A 16,597-nucleotide genomic window follows, 5' to 3' on the forward strand; every position below is an offset into this window, starting at 1 on the left:
GCGTGCGATCGACGCGCACTGACGTCATTCGCGACCATGTCTCGCTTCGTGCTGGCGGCGCGGCTGCACGGACATTCGTCGGACGTGCGTGCTATCGCCTCACACACTCTATCGAATGGGACACAGCTGATTCTGTCAGGCTCGCGTGACCAGAGCGCTCGTCTTTGGGTGCGTCGACATGACGGGACTCATGACGTGCATGTGCTCGACCATGGCAGCGGGTTTGTGAATGCCGTCGCCTTTTTCGTGCACGACACCGGGATCTATGCTTTGACAGCAGGGCAAGATGCTCTCATTTACGCTTACCACATCGATACCGACGGACCTGTGTCCGTAAGTGGCTCACCGACCCTCTCCCTGGTCGGACATGCATCCAATGTGTGTTCACTGCGGACCCACAGCGCCTACATCGTGAGCGGTAGTTGGGACTCGACGGTACGCGTATGGAAAAACTGGGAATGCGTCGCGACGCTGGCGGGGCACTCCCACTCGGTATGGTCCGTACTCCCTATCGATGAGGACCGAATCCTGTCCGCTTCGGCAGACAAGACGGTGTGCCTGTGGTCGATCTCATCGCCGAAAGAGCCGCTGTACGTGTTTGAAGGCGCAACTCAGGCAGTCCGCGATATCGCACGCGTGTCCGACACCGCCTTTGTGAGTGCCGGCAACGACGGCCAACTCCGTCTGTACCCGATCCACGGCGGTGCGCCGTACAAGACGTTCGCATCGCTTCCTGCCTTTGTGTATGCCCTCGCACCACTCGCTGACGGTTTCGTGAGCAGCGGCGAGGATCGGTGCGTGCGGGTGTGGGCGCATGATGCCCTCACGCAACTCGTGCCCGTACCGGCCTTGTCGGTGTGGTGTGTATGCACACTGTCGAACGGGGATATGGCCTGTGGCGCGAGCGATGGCACTGTGACCATCTTCACTCGCGATGCAGCTAGAGCGGCGCTTCTTCCAGAACAAGAAGCGTTTGCCGCGGATATTGCGACGCAGTCCCTGAGCGCGCCTGAAGTCCAGGGCGTGCGTGTGTGCGAGGAGCATGATACGACGCCCGGTGCCTCGGAAGGTGACGTGCTTGTGGTGCGCCAAGGCTCGAAGTCGACGCGGTACCATTGGAGCACGCATACGCAGCAGTGGATCCCGACGGGCATAGTAACAGAAGGCGCATCGTCGTCTCAAAAGACACTGTTTGAGGGCAAGGCGTACGACTACGTGTTTGATGTTGATATCGCAGATGGTGTGCCGCCTCTCAAGCTGCCGTACAATGTGACGGACAACGCCTATGTCGCTGCCAGTCAGTTCTTGGAGCGTCATCAACTGCCGGCCTCGTTCCTCGATCAGGTCGTCCGCTTCCTCGAGAAAAACACGGGCGTGGTGGACGTATCGACCACAGAGGCTGTGGATCCGTACACAGGTACGTCTCGGTATGTGCCGGCTCAGCCTGCGCCTCTCGCCACCCTGCCGCAGACGAGGTTCCTCTCGTTTACGCACGTCCAGCTGGCGTCGGCGCACGCGAAGATGCTCGAACTCAGTCAGAGCGTGCCGGGTGCCACACTCTCTGACGACGACCAGGCGGCGGTGGCCGCCCTCGTAGCGGCCCTCGAGCAAGGCACAGGTGTCATGCCGGTGGATATACTCGGCAAGCTCTTGCGCACCTGGCCCTTAGCAGCTCGATTCCCGCTCCTCGACTTGCTTCGCGCAGCCGCCCTGCATGCATGCACACAGCCGTTGACGACGCTCGTGAGCGATGCATTGGTCGGCGCTGACTGGGACGGACTCGATCAGGCGAGCGATGTGCCCTCGGCACCGGCGAACGCCATGCTCGCCCTGCGCACACTCGCGAATGGATTCGTGGCACCCCAAGGCCCTGCCACCATGGCTTCACTGGCACTCGAGGCGCTGGCGACGCTGCATCAGCCACCATGGCATGTACTCAACCGTGCGGGACACACGGCACTCGCGACCGTCGCCCTCAACTACTCGATCCTCGCCGTCACACGGCCCACTTTTGAGCACGCCGCTCTGCTCCTCGATATCCTCACCGATGTACGTTTCTACCCACTGACACGTCAGATCCTACGGCACGCATCCGAAAGTGAAAGTGTGTATCGAGCGCTCGTGGCACTCGGCAACCTGGTACGTATGTACAATTAACCCAAAGCTGTCCGCTCCATGCAGCGCATCCATTCCACGTCGTGCTGACGCCGTGCAGTTGGCCCTGTCGTGGCGCGACAAGCTCCAGGAGCCTCGTATCCACAACGTGTGTGCCGACCTCGCTACTTTAGGCGCTTAATGCCGCGGCGCCGATGTGCTGTCCATAGTCGTCGATGCCCGCACGACGCTGCTGCATCTTGAACACAATACACAGAATCAAAAGAATACCCTGCAGTGTGGCAGCTACCAGGAACGGCATCAAAGAGCTCCAGTCCACACCGACTTGCTGAGCTAGCGCGTAGACGAACAGTGCGGCACCGGGGACTTGAATACACATCATCGTGATGCTCATACTCCGCACGAGCCGAGCCCGAGCCGTGTGTACGATCTGCGGCACGTACTGACACATGGTCAGGACACTGGCCGCGACGCCCAGCACGTTGGCCCATGTACGGACGCGCGGCGCATGGCCTGTCAGGAGTACCACGCTGGTACCTAGCGCGGCCAGAATGAGGCATGCCGCGGTCCACGCCAAACGACGGGCCACAGCGTATTCGTGCATAGCGCCGACTCTGCCATGGATCGCCTCCTCTGAGGGCAACAAGTGCCGCTCGAGAATATCGCGCATGTGTGCGGGAATGTTGTGGTACGCGTCGTGAGAGTGAGCATGCGAAGCCAGGTTCCCCTGCGTCGGATTCGCCGACTCTGCCACCGCTCCATAGCTCTTATGAATGTGGTGGTGGAACGACTCAACATCGCTGTCAGAGTCAGACGAGTCCTGCTGCGTGGGCGGCGGGCGCAGCAGCGAGAGATCTGCCTCTTGAACCGGTGCGCGGCTCAGTTTTCGTTGTTTGCGCGAGCGTCGGCGTCGACGAGCTTGCATGTCAAGTGGATAGTACCGCAGAAAGCACGCAAACAATATGGTAAACATGAGCTGTTGCACACCTGTTTGGATCACGCCCATCCAATACTCCATGGCCAGGAGCGACCAGTGGCGGAACGTGCATGACAACACAGGCCATTGCAGCACGAGCACATTCAGCATCGTTGCCCAGCTGGAAAGCGTACCAAGGAAGAGAAACCACGGCGACAGACCCACAGACGATCGTGCAGATACAATGCGCACGATCTGTGGGATGTACGAGGCAATAATGCCCACAGAAACGACAGACGACAGCATCCATGCCATTCCATCGTGCGGCGGCAGCTCACATATGTCCGTGCTCATGATGAGATCAAGGCACGCCCGTGGTCAAGTCGAATGTCGGAGCGATCCTACGTCCCAGGCTCATCACGGGTCCCGCCCACCGTGCCCCCTGAAAGTGGAGGTGATACGCCGTTTGTCGACCCACGTCCATTTTTTGCATGCCGGCACGTTCCTCGATTCCCAAGGCAGAACGTAAGCGAAAGTCGTTCCCAGAGGACCAAGGTCTCTCCAAAGTATTGGCTTTATCTCTACAGGCCGTTGATAAAAAAGACGCTCAGTTTCAAAAAGTGCTCGACAAGGATCATGCGAAGCGCGAATCAATTGCACGAGCCAACAAGGAACGCGCACGTAAGAAGGAAGAGACTCGCAAACTGAGCCATGTGCCGTCCAAGATCTCTATCATGGAGCAGCTACGTGAGCAGCGACGTGAACGCTCACGCGAACGCAAAAAGAAACGCAGGGCAGCCGCAGAGCCGGAGGCCACAGTTCATACGAGTGCCTCGCACCATGTCACCAGAGACGAAACCAAGCCCAAGAAGAAACGCGTATCATTCGGCTAGCTACTTTGTGAGCAGCGGCGGTGATGACTTGGCCGGCAAGTTCTTATTCGCCTGCGAAAAGTCCCGCACGATAATCTCACATTGGACCGTATCACACAACTTCTTAGCCGCAGACTTGATCGCAGGCGAGAAGAGCGTCAGTCCCGCGGCCGATTCCACAGCTGATACGTCCACTTCAAAGCTGCGAAGAGGGGCCGAGTTGGGGATCATACTGTTGGGCATGATAAAGGCTCCCAGCGCCATGCCGCTCTGTCCCAAGCCTACCATGCTGGGACCTGACGACAGATGGCCCGTTCCCAAAATTACCTTGGCAAAGTGCGTGGGCACCGATACTTTTGGAGGCGTACCGATCACTTCATACGTCACACGCCACTTTCCATCGGACGACTGTCGCGGAAGATACAGTGGCACCGTAAATACATAGAGATCACTAAATTGCGACGTAAGCCGACGAACAAAATCTTCCGTGTGTGCCCAATAGTCGCGGTTCATACCTGGACCGACTTGAGGGGCAATGTTGGTCAGCAGGAACGTTTCGTTCATCGCCGCTTGGCTTGACTTGGCATCAGCTGCTGGGACCATGTGTCCGCGGTCGTATCCCGAGCCAAAATAGTCGCTATTCGTCGAGCGGAAAGGCATAGGTATACGCTCGTCCTCGGTAAAGACTGACATGGCGCGGTTCACCTCAGCACCAGGCGGTCTGCGAATCGATTCAGAGGTCAAGTGCTCAGCAGTCCACACGGGATGGCGCAACCGTCTGTCGTACGCAGTCACATACGCTTGACTACGCAGAAAATCAGCGATCGGGCCCGGATGACCAGACTTTTGCAAGGCATCAGATGTAGGCTTCACGACAGCCTTCTGCAGAGGTGCTTGCTTTTCGGGTATCACTGGCTCAACGGATGGCACAGACGATGACGATGCCAAGCGCTTAGATACAAGCGTAGCACCTCCAGCTCCTAGCAAAATGCCACCAGCAAAAAGTCCGACATGAGCAGCGAACGACATGACCAACCAAGATGAACGCGCCTCACCGCTTTGTCGTGGGGCCAGGCACGATAGTGTTCGTTTGGCCACGTGCTGGACACGTGAAACATCCAGCTCAGGGATTGGGCGCACACAGCTGACGTGCAAGCAGGCCACGCCCATGGCTAATTGGGCGACGCCCTAACGCACCATACATTTTTCACTCCTCCCCCTCCTAATATGTCCAACTTTGAGCAATTCCAACAGAAGTTGAGCCACTTTGGTCAGACGGTGTATTCGTCTGCCTCTGCTATGGGCCATGCAGCTCACACTGCCTCGACACGCCAGCATTTTTCGTCCGAAGAGCTTATGAAGATGGAGAATGAGTATGGTGCCCACAACTACCACCCGCTTCCTGTGGTCTTTGACCGCGCTCATGGCTCGCGTGTATGGGATCCAGAGGGCAAGGAATACCTGGATTTCTTGTCTGCATACTCAGCTGTGAACCACGGACACTGTCACCCCGCTGTGGTTGGGACGCTGATTGCGCAAGCCCAGAAACTTACGCTGTCATCTCGCGCCTTTTACAACTCGGTCTTCGCTCAGTTTGCCAAGCGTGTCACGGAACTTCTCAAGTATGACATGGTGCTTCCAATGAATACTGGTGCTGAGGCTGTGGAGACGGCCATGAAGCTGGCTCGTAAGTGGGCGTATGTCAAGAAGGGTGTGCCAGAAGACAAAGCTCGCGTATTGAGCGCTACTGGCAACTTCCACGGCCGCACCATCGGTGTGATTAGTATGAGCACTGATCCTGACAGTCGCAACGGCTTTGGTCCCATGCTCGAGCGTGTGGGTCCTGTCGTCGATGATATCAAGATCCGTTATAACCATGCCGAGGATATTGAAGCCGTGTTGGAGAAGTATGGTAACGAGACGGCTGCTGTGCTGCTTGAGCCGATTCAGGGTGAAGCTGGTATCATGGTGCCAGATGACGACTATTTCAAGAAGGTCGAGGCACTTTGCAAGAAGCACAACGTGCTCCTGATCTGCGATGAGATTCAAACAGGTCTTGGTCGTACGGGTCGAATGCTGTGCTGTGATCACTATGGAGTGCGTCCCGATATTGTGACGCTCGGAAAGGCACTGAGCGCTGGTGTTTACCCTGTCAGTGCTGTTCTTGCTGACAAGGACGTGATGCTATGCATTCAGCCTGGTGAGCATGGCAGTACATACGGTGGCAACCCTCTAGGATCGGCTGTGGCTATCACGGCTCTCGACACGATCGTCAAAGAAAACATGTGTGAGCGTGCCGAGAAGCTCGGTGAGTCAATGCGCTCGAGCTTGAAGCAGATCCAGAATCCACTTCTTCTTGAGGTGCGTGGTAAGGGTCTGCTGAACGCTATTGTCATTGACGAGACCAAGAGCACCAAAGGCCGTTCGGCTTGGGACCTCTGCCTTCTTCTCAAAGACAAGGGCCTTCTTGCTAAGCCCACTCACCAAAACATCATTCGCCTTGCCCCTCCCTTGGTCATTTCAGAGGAGGAGATGGAGCGCGGCATCAAGATCATTACGGAGGCTCTCGACGACCTTGACAAGGTTGACACCATCCCTGGCGCCGAGGCACACTAGGCACGTAGCGTCTCATCATAATGACTAAGCATCTCCACAACATGCATCACGCTAGAATAGGCGCAGCCAGGCCTCTTGACCGCCTACGATATGTGTGCGCAGTATCATCGAATCCCGTCCACGAATGGCGAAAATTCCGAGAAAGAACCGCTCTTTGATATAGATCCGTCTACAGGACGCAAGGTGACACATAAGCGCATCAACAAGGCTTATTTGGTGCACCAGCGTTGGCTTGAAAAACAGAAGCAAATTAAGGAGCGCAAGCAGGCGAGGGCTGAAGGACGATCTGTTCCTTATGACCCTGAGCTAGATGAGGAGGAAGATGTACCTTTCCTTGCGAATTGCTTGTTCTCATTGACCTACACGGCGTTCGTTGTAGCTATCATTGCCCTTTTTGCCGGCCAGTTTATTCATGGCGACTTCTTATGGGGGTATCGTGGCAAATGGACCAACTGGCGTACCTACTTTCCACCGACTATGCGCGAATTTACGCCAGAGCAGCTACAAAGGTTCAATGGTGAATCAAGCGGTCCTATATATCTTGCCATCAAAGGTGATGTATTTGATGTCACGCCCGGAAGGAACCATTACGGCAAAGGCGGTGCGTATCATTTCTTTGCCGGTCGAGATGCGTCGCGCGCCTATGTCACAGGGTGTTTCGAATCGCATTTGACTCACGACCTTCGCGGCTTTACAGAGGCGGAACACGTCATGCTCAACCAATGGCATAGGTTCTATGCACAGCATCCCAAGTACTTCAAGATCGGCACCATGAGACTCCCGCCGATCAACCCGGCATCGCCTATACCACCTCCGTGCAACGAACCACGCGACCAGAAACCTAACTAAAACGTGCCTTGTATGTACATACACTTCCTTTATATACGATCTGTACATGTCAGCGTCCATTCTTCAAAAACAGAGCATGGGAGTAGAAAATCAGAGTAGTGCCCGGATACAGAATTGGGTTTATCGGGCCATTTCGCCAGAGACCGAAATCGTACGCAGACCGTCGTGATAAAACTCATCACAAGAGAATTGGGCAAAAACTTACATCTGGCAAGTAAGCAAACCGTTCCCACATGACATGCATCGCAGTGAATGCCAAGCTCATAAACAGCCTCTAAAAAATCTTCAAGACAGGTGCAGGGAGTTGCGGCCCTATTCGCACCCTCAGACGGTAATTTCCAGCAATCTTTCGATTGATAGGTAATCACAGCTTAGGCAAAGGATGCTGATGCACGCTCGTGATACGTACTCTGGCATGTTAGACAAGTTCTGACTAGCACACAAAGAATCAGGCAACAAAGAAGTTATCGCGAATCGACATAGAGTCACCGCGAGACTCTAGTTTGTAGTTGTTGAAGCATCCTGACGCTATGGTGGTGCTCAACGTACCATTCATTTACAATACATGGCAAGGCACCCAAGGGGGCGTAACAGAGCGGATGGAAAACCTGGCAGGAAAAAAAAGAACGAATGCCAGCACCGAGCGGCGACCCTTTGTTCATTCGGCCGAATGCAGGCTGGTATGGAGGCCATCCGCACCGATGAACGAAATTTTACCGGTCATGGCATCAGAGGAAGTGAAGCAGAAGAAGGCCGTCGCTGCCGAGGCGTCTGTGAAGAAAGAGAAGAAAGAGAAGAAAGAGAAGAAGGAAAAGAAAAAGGACAAGAAGGAAAAGAAGGAATCCGCAACAGAGGCCGATGATGCAGCTGATGTGTCCATGATGGACGTGGCAGACGTCGATGTAGAGGTTGACCCATCGACGCTCAGCCCTATTGCCTGTCCGCTTGCATCCGAAGCACTCACGAAAAAAGTGTACAAGACTATCAGGAAAGCTTCCAAGTCGCGCGGTCATGTCAAGCGCGGTGTGAAGGAGGTCGTCAAAGGTCTGCGCAAGGGCGAAAAAGGTCTCGTAATTCTAGCGGGCGACATTTCGCCTATTGACATTTTGTCACACATTCCTGTGCTTTGCGAGGATTCTGGATGTCCATACGTGTATGTGGCCTCAAAGGACCAGCTGGGAAATGCTTCGAGCACGAAGCGGCCGACGAGCTGTGTGATGATCGTGCCAGGCGGCGGTAAGAAAGCCGTGGAAAAAGGCGAGACTAAAGTAAAAGAAGACTACCAAGAAGACTACTCTTTTCTGCATAAGGAAGCGTCGCGATTGGTTGAGCAGGTGCTTATGAGCTAAACCTGTGCGGACGTATAGTTGTCTTGTACCATAGACTGCAAATGCATTTGCCTACTGATGCAGACCTAGCATGGTTCGTACTTGAGACATGGTCTCTTGGGCCCGTAAGCATGCTTTTTCGCAACCCAAACGTTCGATTTCATCCAGAAAGCCGTCTTCGCTAATCAGGCGGGAGTATTCCTTCTGCACAGGTCGCAGTTCTTCAATGATACTGTCTGCCAGAGTGCGCTTTAGGGCAGCACTGGATCCACCAGCATATTCGTTGAGGAAGCGTGCTAAAAATGCTGGGTCTTTCCGCTCCTGCGTGATCTCTTGCGTCATGTGTGATTGAAGCACGCCGCCATCCATGCCTGCAAGAATCTGGAGTAAATTGCTTATCGCTGGACGTGATGCGGGATCAAAGGACAGGGTACCCTCACTATCCGTCACAGCTTTTTTCACTTTCGACTGGATCTGCTCAGGCGTGTCAGTCAGCATGATGCGAGAATTGGCATCAGGGGCTGACTTGGACATTTTTTGTTCAGGATTGCGGAGGGACAGAATGCGCTTTGACTCGGAAAGCAGCGCCTCGGGAATAGGAAAGAATGGTTTCTTTACAGAGCGGTTGAATGAGTGTGCCAAGTCGCGAGTGAGCTCCAAGTGTTGCTGTTGGTCCTCTCCGACAGGCACATGGGTGGCATGATACATGAGAATGTCGGCGGTCTGAAGGACAGGGTAAGCAAAGAGGCCCAGCTGAAGCTGAGACTCGTTGACGTGGTCTTCAGATGCGCTGTTTTGGATCGTAGCAATTTTGGATTTCCACGTCGTCATTCGCTCGAGACGGCCAAATGGTGATTGACACATCAGGAGCCAGCTCAGTTCGGCATGCTGAGGTACTTGGTCTTGCATAAATATGGTGCATCTGTGCGGGTCCAAACCTACTGCTATAAGAGCAGCCAGCAAGTTTCGTCGGTCATGGTACAACTGCTTTGGATTTTGTGGGATGGTCAATGCGTGCAGACTGGCTATAAAAAAGTACAGCTCGTCCTGTGGATCTGCTTCATTTTGCAACGCTGTCCATGTCTTGAGCGCGCCCAAGTAGTTGCCTAGATGCGGCACACCCGTTGGTTGAATACCAGACACTATAACACGCCTACGGGCTAACGTGGACGCCCATCGCCGCGCACCGCTCAACATGCAAGACATGGTGGTGTGGAGAGAAAGCGTAAGCTCTTGGTATTCCTATACTACAAAATTTACAGCACCGTCATGACTTACTGGGTGGATGTTTTGGATGCCACGATCTTGGTATGTTGCGCCTGTGGCGAGGTTGTGCTTGCCTCAATGGCAGGCTTAGGTGCCGATTTCGTGGCGCGGTCTCGTGCCTGTTCTAACGTCTCGACATAGGTGCTGGGGAACCATCCGATACGTCCGTCACGCGTTCGCCCGCGCCACCATTGACTCTCTTCGCCAGTCTGAGGATCTGTCTTACTCAGTACTGCGATAATCTCATTTTGCCTCAGACTGAGCTCGAGATTGTCAGTTGCGGTGTAGGCAAAGCGGGCGCGCACAAAGGTTAGCTTGCTTGGATCGAGCGCAGCAGCACCTTGTGCATCCTGCAACATTTGTAAACTCGTACCAGCTTCAGCAGCTTGCTTGGAGAGACGTGCACGCTCCTCTTCCTGCTTAGCGGTAATCAACTTGACGACTTTGCCCATCAAGTATGGCAGGCCGATGACGGCAAGGAAGAAAAGCGCAAGCGGACGCTTGCTGGGCTGTGGCTTGGCACCACCAACGCGCTTGAATTCACCAAAATTCTTTGCATCGATGCCATGCACAGGGCGTCGTCCTATCATGCGAAGGTAGAGATTTTTGATTTGCCGGGCCAAGGCAAAAATACTGAGCACTTCACCGAGGTAGTTGCGGAGATGCGCAAATTGATCTGCCACACCGACCATAGCGAAAAAGCTCGAGTGTGTCGCCATGAATGTAGACTCAAGCATCTGAGCGAATCCACCGAAAGTGGCCACGATCGATGAAATCAGCTCAAATGTGGCCTGAGTGCCACTCTCCATGCGCTGGGTTAACGAGTTTTCACCTGGCTGGCCAAAACCCATGCCACCATATCCCATACCTCCATAGCCCATGCCGCCGTACCCCATACCTCCGTAGCCCATGCCGCCATAGCCCATGCCTCCGTAGCCCATGCCGCCATAGCCACCGTATCGAGAATATGGCGAGCCATAGGCACTACCATAGCCACCGTAGCCACCCAGGCCACCGTATGCACCATAGCCGCCCATACTTCCATAGCCACCATAGCCGCTCATATAGCCGCGATTAGCATTCATACCACCTAGCTCGTTAGAACGATCATTTTACAAAGATACACACCTGTTGTTGTGGCGTCCATGCCAGATCGCAGGGACGCAGGCTGTTCTGGCAAAGCAGGTGCAGCTTCAGGCGCACTATTCGAGGAAGCTGATAGTGGACTTGCTACTTCTGTAGCACTTTTCTGCTCCCATGGTTTAGGGGGAGCTGGCATATCCACACAATGGAATGCTAATCTGAACCAGTGCTGCCGGCAAGTAGGCGGGGTTCGGACAAGCTATGTCCACGTGGCACTCGCCGCTGCGAACAGCTACCCAACTCACTTGCATCTATGAGGCCATCCAACCTAGTGTCATTTTTTCGTACAGAACTCAACTAGACCACACTATCGAAAAGAGGCCTAGTTTGATGGAACCATGCCGTGTATATAAGAATTTACTTCGAGGCAGCAACCTGGGCCTGGAGGCGGAGGTTGTTCTCGACACGACCGTGGTTAGTAATGTACTTCAGGTGGCAACCATCCTTGATGACACGGTGGCTGTCACGGGCCTCGAGGTACTCCTGGCGGCTCATGTCCGTGAAGCCCCACTTCTTCGAGATGATAATCTTCTGGCGACCAGCGAACTTGTAACGCGAGCGACGCAGCGACTCGACGGCGTGAGGACGGTTGCCATCACGCGTGCGGATCGACAGAAGCACCTGACCAATGTTGACACGGGCGACAAGTCCGTACGGCTTACCGAAGGCACCACGCATACCCGTCTGCAGACGGTCGGCACCAGCGCACGAAAGCATCTTGTTGATACGGATGACGTGGTAGGGGTGGACACGCACACGGAGGTGGAAAGCATCCTTACCCGTCATCTTCACCATGTACTTGTTGGCACAGATACGAGCAGCTTCAAGGGCCTCCGACGTAATCTGTTGGTGTTCGTCACAGACAAGGTGGACACAGAATGGGAATTCATCCACCGAAGCCTTCTTACGACCCAGATCGTAGATACGGATCTTAGGGTCCGGCACACCACGGTTGTACCGAGACTTGGGCTGTCATGGGTTAGCATAATGTTCTCAAAAGACTTATAGTCGAAGCGGGTCAGATACATACGTAAGGCTTGTTCTTGCAGTAGCGGTAGCAACGAGCAGGTCGACGTCCCATTCTGCTTCGTGTTAGTATACAATGTCTCAAAAAGCCCGGTGGCAAAACGTACGTTGACCTTGTGGCGTGGTAAGGAGAGAAAGTTCGCTTCACAACTGCCCCCTAAGCGAGGCGGACATGTGTCAGCAATTTGCACGAGATTTACAGTTCATCACGTGTAATGACGTGTGGGTGAGTCATCCTCCACATAAATATCTTTGCGCTCGGGCCTGGTGTGTTGGGCCTGCAACGCACGACACGCGCGCCATTGGACACTAGGCGCATGGTTTTGTGTGCGCGCACCGCGGCCTGCTGAAGAATGAACCAAGGTTCAGGTCCGACAAGGCGTGGGGAGAGTGAAAGTCTGTTACGCTCTCTCACCTCCAATACGCAAGTGCGTGGCTCATTTAATGGTGTTGGGAATGCCTCCTCGGCCACCACAGTACCATTCCTCACCAATGTTGAAAGCCACTTTGGGCGAGTTACGCTTACTGCCCCTGATAACATGAGAAGAACTAAGAAGCGGACTGCCAAATCTAAGAGTGCTCATCCTGCATCGAGCTCAGGTATACACGCTGTGCCAGCCCAAACGCTATCATCAGAGCGTGCTGCCACCACTCGAACACAGCCACGCCGCGAACGTTCGACAACAAGTATGAGAACCACTGCCACACGTGAGCTGGATCGCCGTGTGAATGTATGGGACAGTATGGGTGTGCTCACATCCACAGATGATGCTGATCCGCCGCCACCTTTTGTGCCATCAGAGACACCCAGCGCTAGGCCGTCGGGTCCGCCGATTCCCCGAAGTCCTCCGCCCGCCTTTGTGAGTGAGGATGAAGAATCTGATCATGATGAAGTTGAATATGTGACTCGATTACCAGCACCCGTTGACCCTGTTAAGCTCCGCGAGAGTGATGCATGGGAACGCGATCGCTTACTTGGATTCAGTCTGGAAGAGCGTGTAGCTCGAATGGAAAGACGACGCGCCGGTGTGCCGCACCCATCTATGCGAAACACGATTAGTACTGTCACGACGCAGCCTGAGACAGTTCGGTGGAATCGACCAGCAGTTCAGTCGGATACGGTGGAATTCCCAACGCTCGAAGTGCCCAAAGCTCCTCAGGCCCTCACACGTCGTGATCATGGTGATACAGTAGACGATACTTCTAGCGAAGATTCAAGACTGGATGAAGTCGACAATTCAGATGAGGAATGGCAGCATGAGCATGATGCACTCGAAGCATTACATCGACAAGAGGCCGATGCGCGTCATGAACAGCAGAGCCGAGAATCCCTACCCAGACGCGTACCTCCTATACCAGACTCGGGGGTCGAACCACCAGTATCTCGTCCACTACCACCGCCACCGCCATCCCGCGTTCCTTACATTCGGTCGGCCTATGACCAGCTCCGAATGTGGCAGTCTCAAAATCGATTACCCGAAGCGTTGAATCGGGACATGAACGAACATGAAGAGCGCCTATTGCGCCGGAATGCTTCCATGCCCGGCCACTTTGGCAGTGCTTTTTCTAATGCTCAATCCTCCGTGGCGCCTTTACCTAGACAAGTGCGACTTCCTGTCGTGACTGACGCCACGCGCCATTTTCCTAGATCAGAGCCTACTTCAGCGTCGGCGCAAGCGATCGATTCTACCCAGGAATTCGAGCGTAGCGTTCTCACAACTGAGCATGCAGACATACCAGAAGTGCAGGTCTCAGAAGCAGTGTCCGAATCGCGGCATACAGAGGATGTACAGCCAGAAAACGTGTCTGAAAGCAATACAGACCAAGACGTGGCCATGACAGCAACACAACCATCTGAGGAAGCACAGCCCCTCGACGCGTCTGAGGGCATCACTGACCTAGATGTGGCCGTGGCGCATTTGGACCATCCAGCCACTCATTATGAATGGGCGACGCTGATCAGCGACTTCCTTGGCCCGGCGCGTGAACAGACGCAGCGGACGACCGAGGAGCTCGAGGGCATCTCGGTTGGCCGAGTCGAATTAGAGCATCGCCGCGTCACGACATCAGGCCAAGTCCGCGTTCGACTTAGTGTCGCCGGGATGCGTGTTGACCGGTGCGGAATTTGTCTCGAGCAGTTCCGCGAAGGACAACTTGCTTGTATATTACCTTGTTTTCACATGTGCGTATTGTTTATGACTGACCACAGCTTCCACAACCATTGTACTATAGAACTACTGCGCCATGCTCAACAATGTCCAGTGTGTCGTCGGGACATACTACGCAGTTAATTAGCCTGCAATGCATGTATCTTGTTAACGAGTTCGTGACCAGCCTTTTTAAAGTCGACGGGTTGGAGACGCGTCATGGTATACCGAACTCGGCTCGAATCATTAAAAGTTTCCTGCTTAGCACGGCATCCAATATCGATGACACGGCCGATAGCACGAGACAAGACAGCTTTGAAGCCAGCCTCACTTTCGTTTTGGATTACATCCAGCTCATCGGCGGTGATACCGAGGAGCGTCTCGCCAACTTCGTTAAAGCCGCTGACCCAGATCTGTCCCGTATAGTCTGCCACATTAGCCGAAAAAATGTAGCGACGCACAGGTGCAGGGTAGCTCCTGTCACACTTCTCACAGCGCCAGTTGCCATCGTCGTCCATCAGCACTTTCTTGTTACACTCTTGCGATGGACATGCCGTGTAGTACAGCGTGCCTGGGCGGATATACACTACCATAGCCCGCGTATTAAAAAAGTCAGCGCGTTCAAACGACGTGCCTAGGGACTGGTCCTTGACTTGGGCGAACGTGCGAAATTCGTTAGCACGCATCGCTCCAGGCGTGGTGCCACCACCTGCCGCTGCGCCGCCATCCATAGCAGACGAAATGGCTCGGATAGGTGCAGCGTTTCCTTCATTGTCGTACCAACCACGGAGTCCATGCGACTCAGGGATATCGGGGTTGATCGACATGGTAGAGCTCGAAAACATGCTCAGACTTCGACCACCAAAGTCACTTACCTTGACGCCCTTAAATGCCATGACAGGTTTGTCTTCGCCGCTAATGGTGCTTTCAAAGTTCTCAGCTTGAGAGCCCCACAGCGTCATGCGCACACTCATGCCACTGCTGTCTATCAGTGACAGTTCACGCTTCTTAATAGGACGCTGCGTGGCCTTTGATACGATCTCGGATACATCAGAGTAGCTGTCCAGAATGGCAATGACATCCGTCGTGTTGTTCGGTTCGACCGTATTGAGCTCATTGATAGGCACAAAGTTGTACTTTACTTCAGGCACGTCGCCTGCCTCGGCACATTCTTCAATTTCACTGCCACTCTCCAGCGAGATTTCGTACTCGTTCGGAAGCGTACTAAACTGCTTCTTGGCGATCGTGACCTTAGCTTTGCTGATAAAGTAGACCTTATTCTCTTGTAAAATCGGGTAAAAGCGATCTACAGCATCATTAAATCCTGTAGCACGGATCTCACCGCTCTCGTCCATCAAATGCACACTGAACAGCTTACCGTCGCCACGCGCATTAGACCAATGCTTGATGTCCGTCTTGAGAGTGACACGCGCCTTGATCGTCCATTTGTTTTGGTATGGAGAGAGGGCATCAATAGGGTAAACGGGCATACCTGAGCTTGCTTTGGCCACGCCACGCGAGCCGGAGAGAGCCTGAGCAGCGACCGAGGGCGCAGGTCGTGAGGCTTGTGGGGCAGCCGCGGGCACAGCAGGCTTACTGTCCGCACTTTGCGGCTTTGCTTCAGGCTTAGATGAAGAGGCCTCGATGTTTTGTGGGTTGCCAATGCGGTGGGGCAGGGCGGAAGAAATCGGTTCAAGGTTGAGTAAGATGAGAATCTTGCGGTTTTGAACGGTGTTAGACGTGAACTGAGTAATGCGCACAACCACATTCTTATCCAGCATACCATTTTCCACAAGGGGTTTTAATTGTGTGGCTAGCATGGCCTGTGTATAGTGTACTCCATCGCTGAGCACGACACGGTAGCGCTCACTCACATTGGCGCTGGCACTGGTTGTCTGCAGCTTCTTCAAGCTGAGGATTTGGCACTTTGGAACAACAGGTGTTGTTCCATCCGTGGAGGCGAGCATGCTTCCAATCACGCCCTCTGTAAGTTGCTCTGACGACATGGTAGGGACCTGGTGATGGACGCCAATGAGGCAAGCAACACTGTTGCCACACGGCACACGGCACTGAACGCGCAGACGCGTCGGAAATCCACGTGGTACCACGTGTCAGTAAGTCCGACGTAAGCTTGCGGGGACCTTAATTACTGCATGGATTGACAATCGTCGAACCCACGCGACCAGCGGAAAAAAAAGTGGGGTTGAGGGCCATACCCTCGACTTACCACCCGTGGCTAAACAGTCGACTTCCCAGGTACTCAATCTTCTCTTAGATTATTGATAAGTCGGAGTCGCTGGCATAGGTTGCACACCTTGT

At 54.2% G+C, this 16,597-nt stretch overlaps 11 protein-coding genes across 11 annotated transcripts; 5 read left to right on the plus strand and 6 right to left on the minus strand.

Moving 5' to 3' along the window:
* Nucleotides 1-36: 36 nt before the first annotated feature.
* MRET_3522 (phospholipase A2 activating protein) lies at nt 37-2,157 on the plus strand (the record flags this gene model as incomplete). Its single annotated transcript, XM_027630149.1, has 2 exons — nt 37-2,049; nt 2,077-2,157. The coding sequence occupies 2 exons, from the start codon at nt 37-39 to the stop codon at nt 2,155-2,157; spliced, it is 2,094 nt and encodes a 697-aa protein (XP_027485890.1).
* A 127-nt stretch (nt 2,158-2,284) lies between these two features.
* Nucleotides 2,285-3,385, minus strand: MRET_3523 (PQ loop repeat protein; the record flags this gene model as incomplete). Its single annotated transcript, XM_027630150.1, has 1 exon — nt 2,285-3,385. The coding sequence occupies one exon, from the start codon at nt 3,383-3,385 to the stop codon at nt 2,285-2,287; it is 1,101 nt and encodes a 366-aa protein (XP_027485889.1).
* A 539-nt stretch (nt 3,386-3,924) lies between these two features.
* Nucleotides 3,925-4,932, minus strand: MRET_3524 (endonuclease G, mitochondrial; the record flags this gene model as incomplete). The annotated part of the gene is made up of 1 exon (XM_027630151.1): nt 3,925-4,932. The coding sequence occupies one exon, from the start codon at nt 4,930-4,932 to the stop codon at nt 3,925-3,927; it is 1,008 nt and encodes a 335-aa protein (XP_027485895.1).
* A 198-nt stretch (nt 4,933-5,130) lies between these two features.
* MRET_3525 (ornithine--oxo-acid transaminase) lies at nt 5,131-6,519 on the plus strand (the record flags this gene model as incomplete). The annotated part of the gene is made up of 1 exon (XM_027630152.1): nt 5,131-6,519. One exon carries the CDS (start codon nt 5,131-5,133, stop codon nt 6,517-6,519), a length of 1,389 nt encoding a protein of 462 aa, XP_027485894.1.
* Nucleotides 6,520-6,609: 90 nt separating this feature from the next.
* MRET_3526 (heme steroid binding protein) lies at nt 6,610-7,368 on the plus strand (the record flags this gene model as incomplete). The annotated part of the gene is made up of 1 exon (XM_027630153.1): nt 6,610-7,368. The coding sequence occupies one exon, from the start codon at nt 6,610-6,612 to the stop codon at nt 7,366-7,368; it is 759 nt and encodes a 252-aa protein (XP_027485893.1).
* Nucleotides 7,369-8,069: 701 nt separating this feature from the next.
* MRET_3527 (H/ACA ribonucleoprotein complex subunit 2) lies at nt 8,070-8,717 on the plus strand (the record flags this gene model as incomplete). Its single annotated transcript, XM_027630154.1, has 1 exon — nt 8,070-8,717. One exon carries the CDS (start codon nt 8,070-8,072, stop codon nt 8,715-8,717), a length of 648 nt encoding a protein of 215 aa, XP_027485892.1.
* Nucleotides 8,718-8,768: 51 nt separating this feature from the next.
* Nucleotides 8,769-9,902, minus strand: MRET_3528 (tryptophanyl-tRNA synthetase; the record flags this gene model as incomplete). Its single annotated transcript, XM_027630155.1, has 1 exon — nt 8,769-9,902. One exon carries the CDS (start codon nt 9,900-9,902, stop codon nt 8,769-8,771), a length of 1,134 nt encoding a protein of 377 aa, XP_027485897.1.
* A 68-nt stretch (nt 9,903-9,970) lies between these two features.
* Nucleotides 9,971-11,241, minus strand: MRET_3529 (peroxin-13; the record flags this gene model as incomplete). The annotated part of the gene is made up of 2 exons (XM_027630156.1): nt 9,971-11,052; nt 11,091-11,241. The coding sequence occupies 2 exons, from the start codon at nt 11,239-11,241 to the stop codon at nt 9,971-9,973; spliced, it is 1,233 nt and encodes a 410-aa protein (XP_027485896.1).
* A 221-nt stretch (nt 11,242-11,462) lies between these two features.
* Nucleotides 11,463-12,186, minus strand: MRET_3530 (large subunit ribosomal protein L10e; the record flags this gene model as incomplete). Its single annotated transcript, XM_027630157.1, has 2 exons — nt 11,463-12,074; nt 12,136-12,186. The coding sequence occupies 2 exons, from the start codon at nt 12,184-12,186 to the stop codon at nt 11,463-11,465; spliced, it is 663 nt and encodes a 220-aa protein (XP_027485910.1).
* Nucleotides 12,187-12,484: 298 nt separating this feature from the next.
* MRET_3531 (uncharacterized protein) lies at nt 12,485-14,422 on the plus strand (the record flags this gene model as incomplete). The annotated part of the gene is made up of 1 exon (XM_027630158.1): nt 12,485-14,422. One exon carries the CDS (start codon nt 12,485-12,487, stop codon nt 14,420-14,422), a length of 1,938 nt encoding a protein of 645 aa, XP_027485911.1.
* Nucleotides 14,419-16,284, minus strand: MRET_3532 (replication factor A1; the record flags this gene model as incomplete). The annotated part of the gene is made up of 1 exon (XM_027630159.1): nt 14,419-16,284. The coding sequence occupies one exon, from the start codon at nt 16,282-16,284 to the stop codon at nt 14,419-14,421; it is 1,866 nt and encodes a 621-aa protein (XP_027485912.1).
* Nucleotides 16,285-16,597: the final 313 nt, after the last annotated feature.

The sequence above is a fragment of the Malassezia restricta genome, chromosome VI (assembly GCF_003290485.1).
Source record: "Malassezia restricta chromosome VI, complete sequence".
Taxonomy (NCBI): Eukaryota; Fungi; Basidiomycota; class Malasseziomycetes; order Malasseziales; family Malasseziaceae; genus Malassezia; species Malassezia restricta.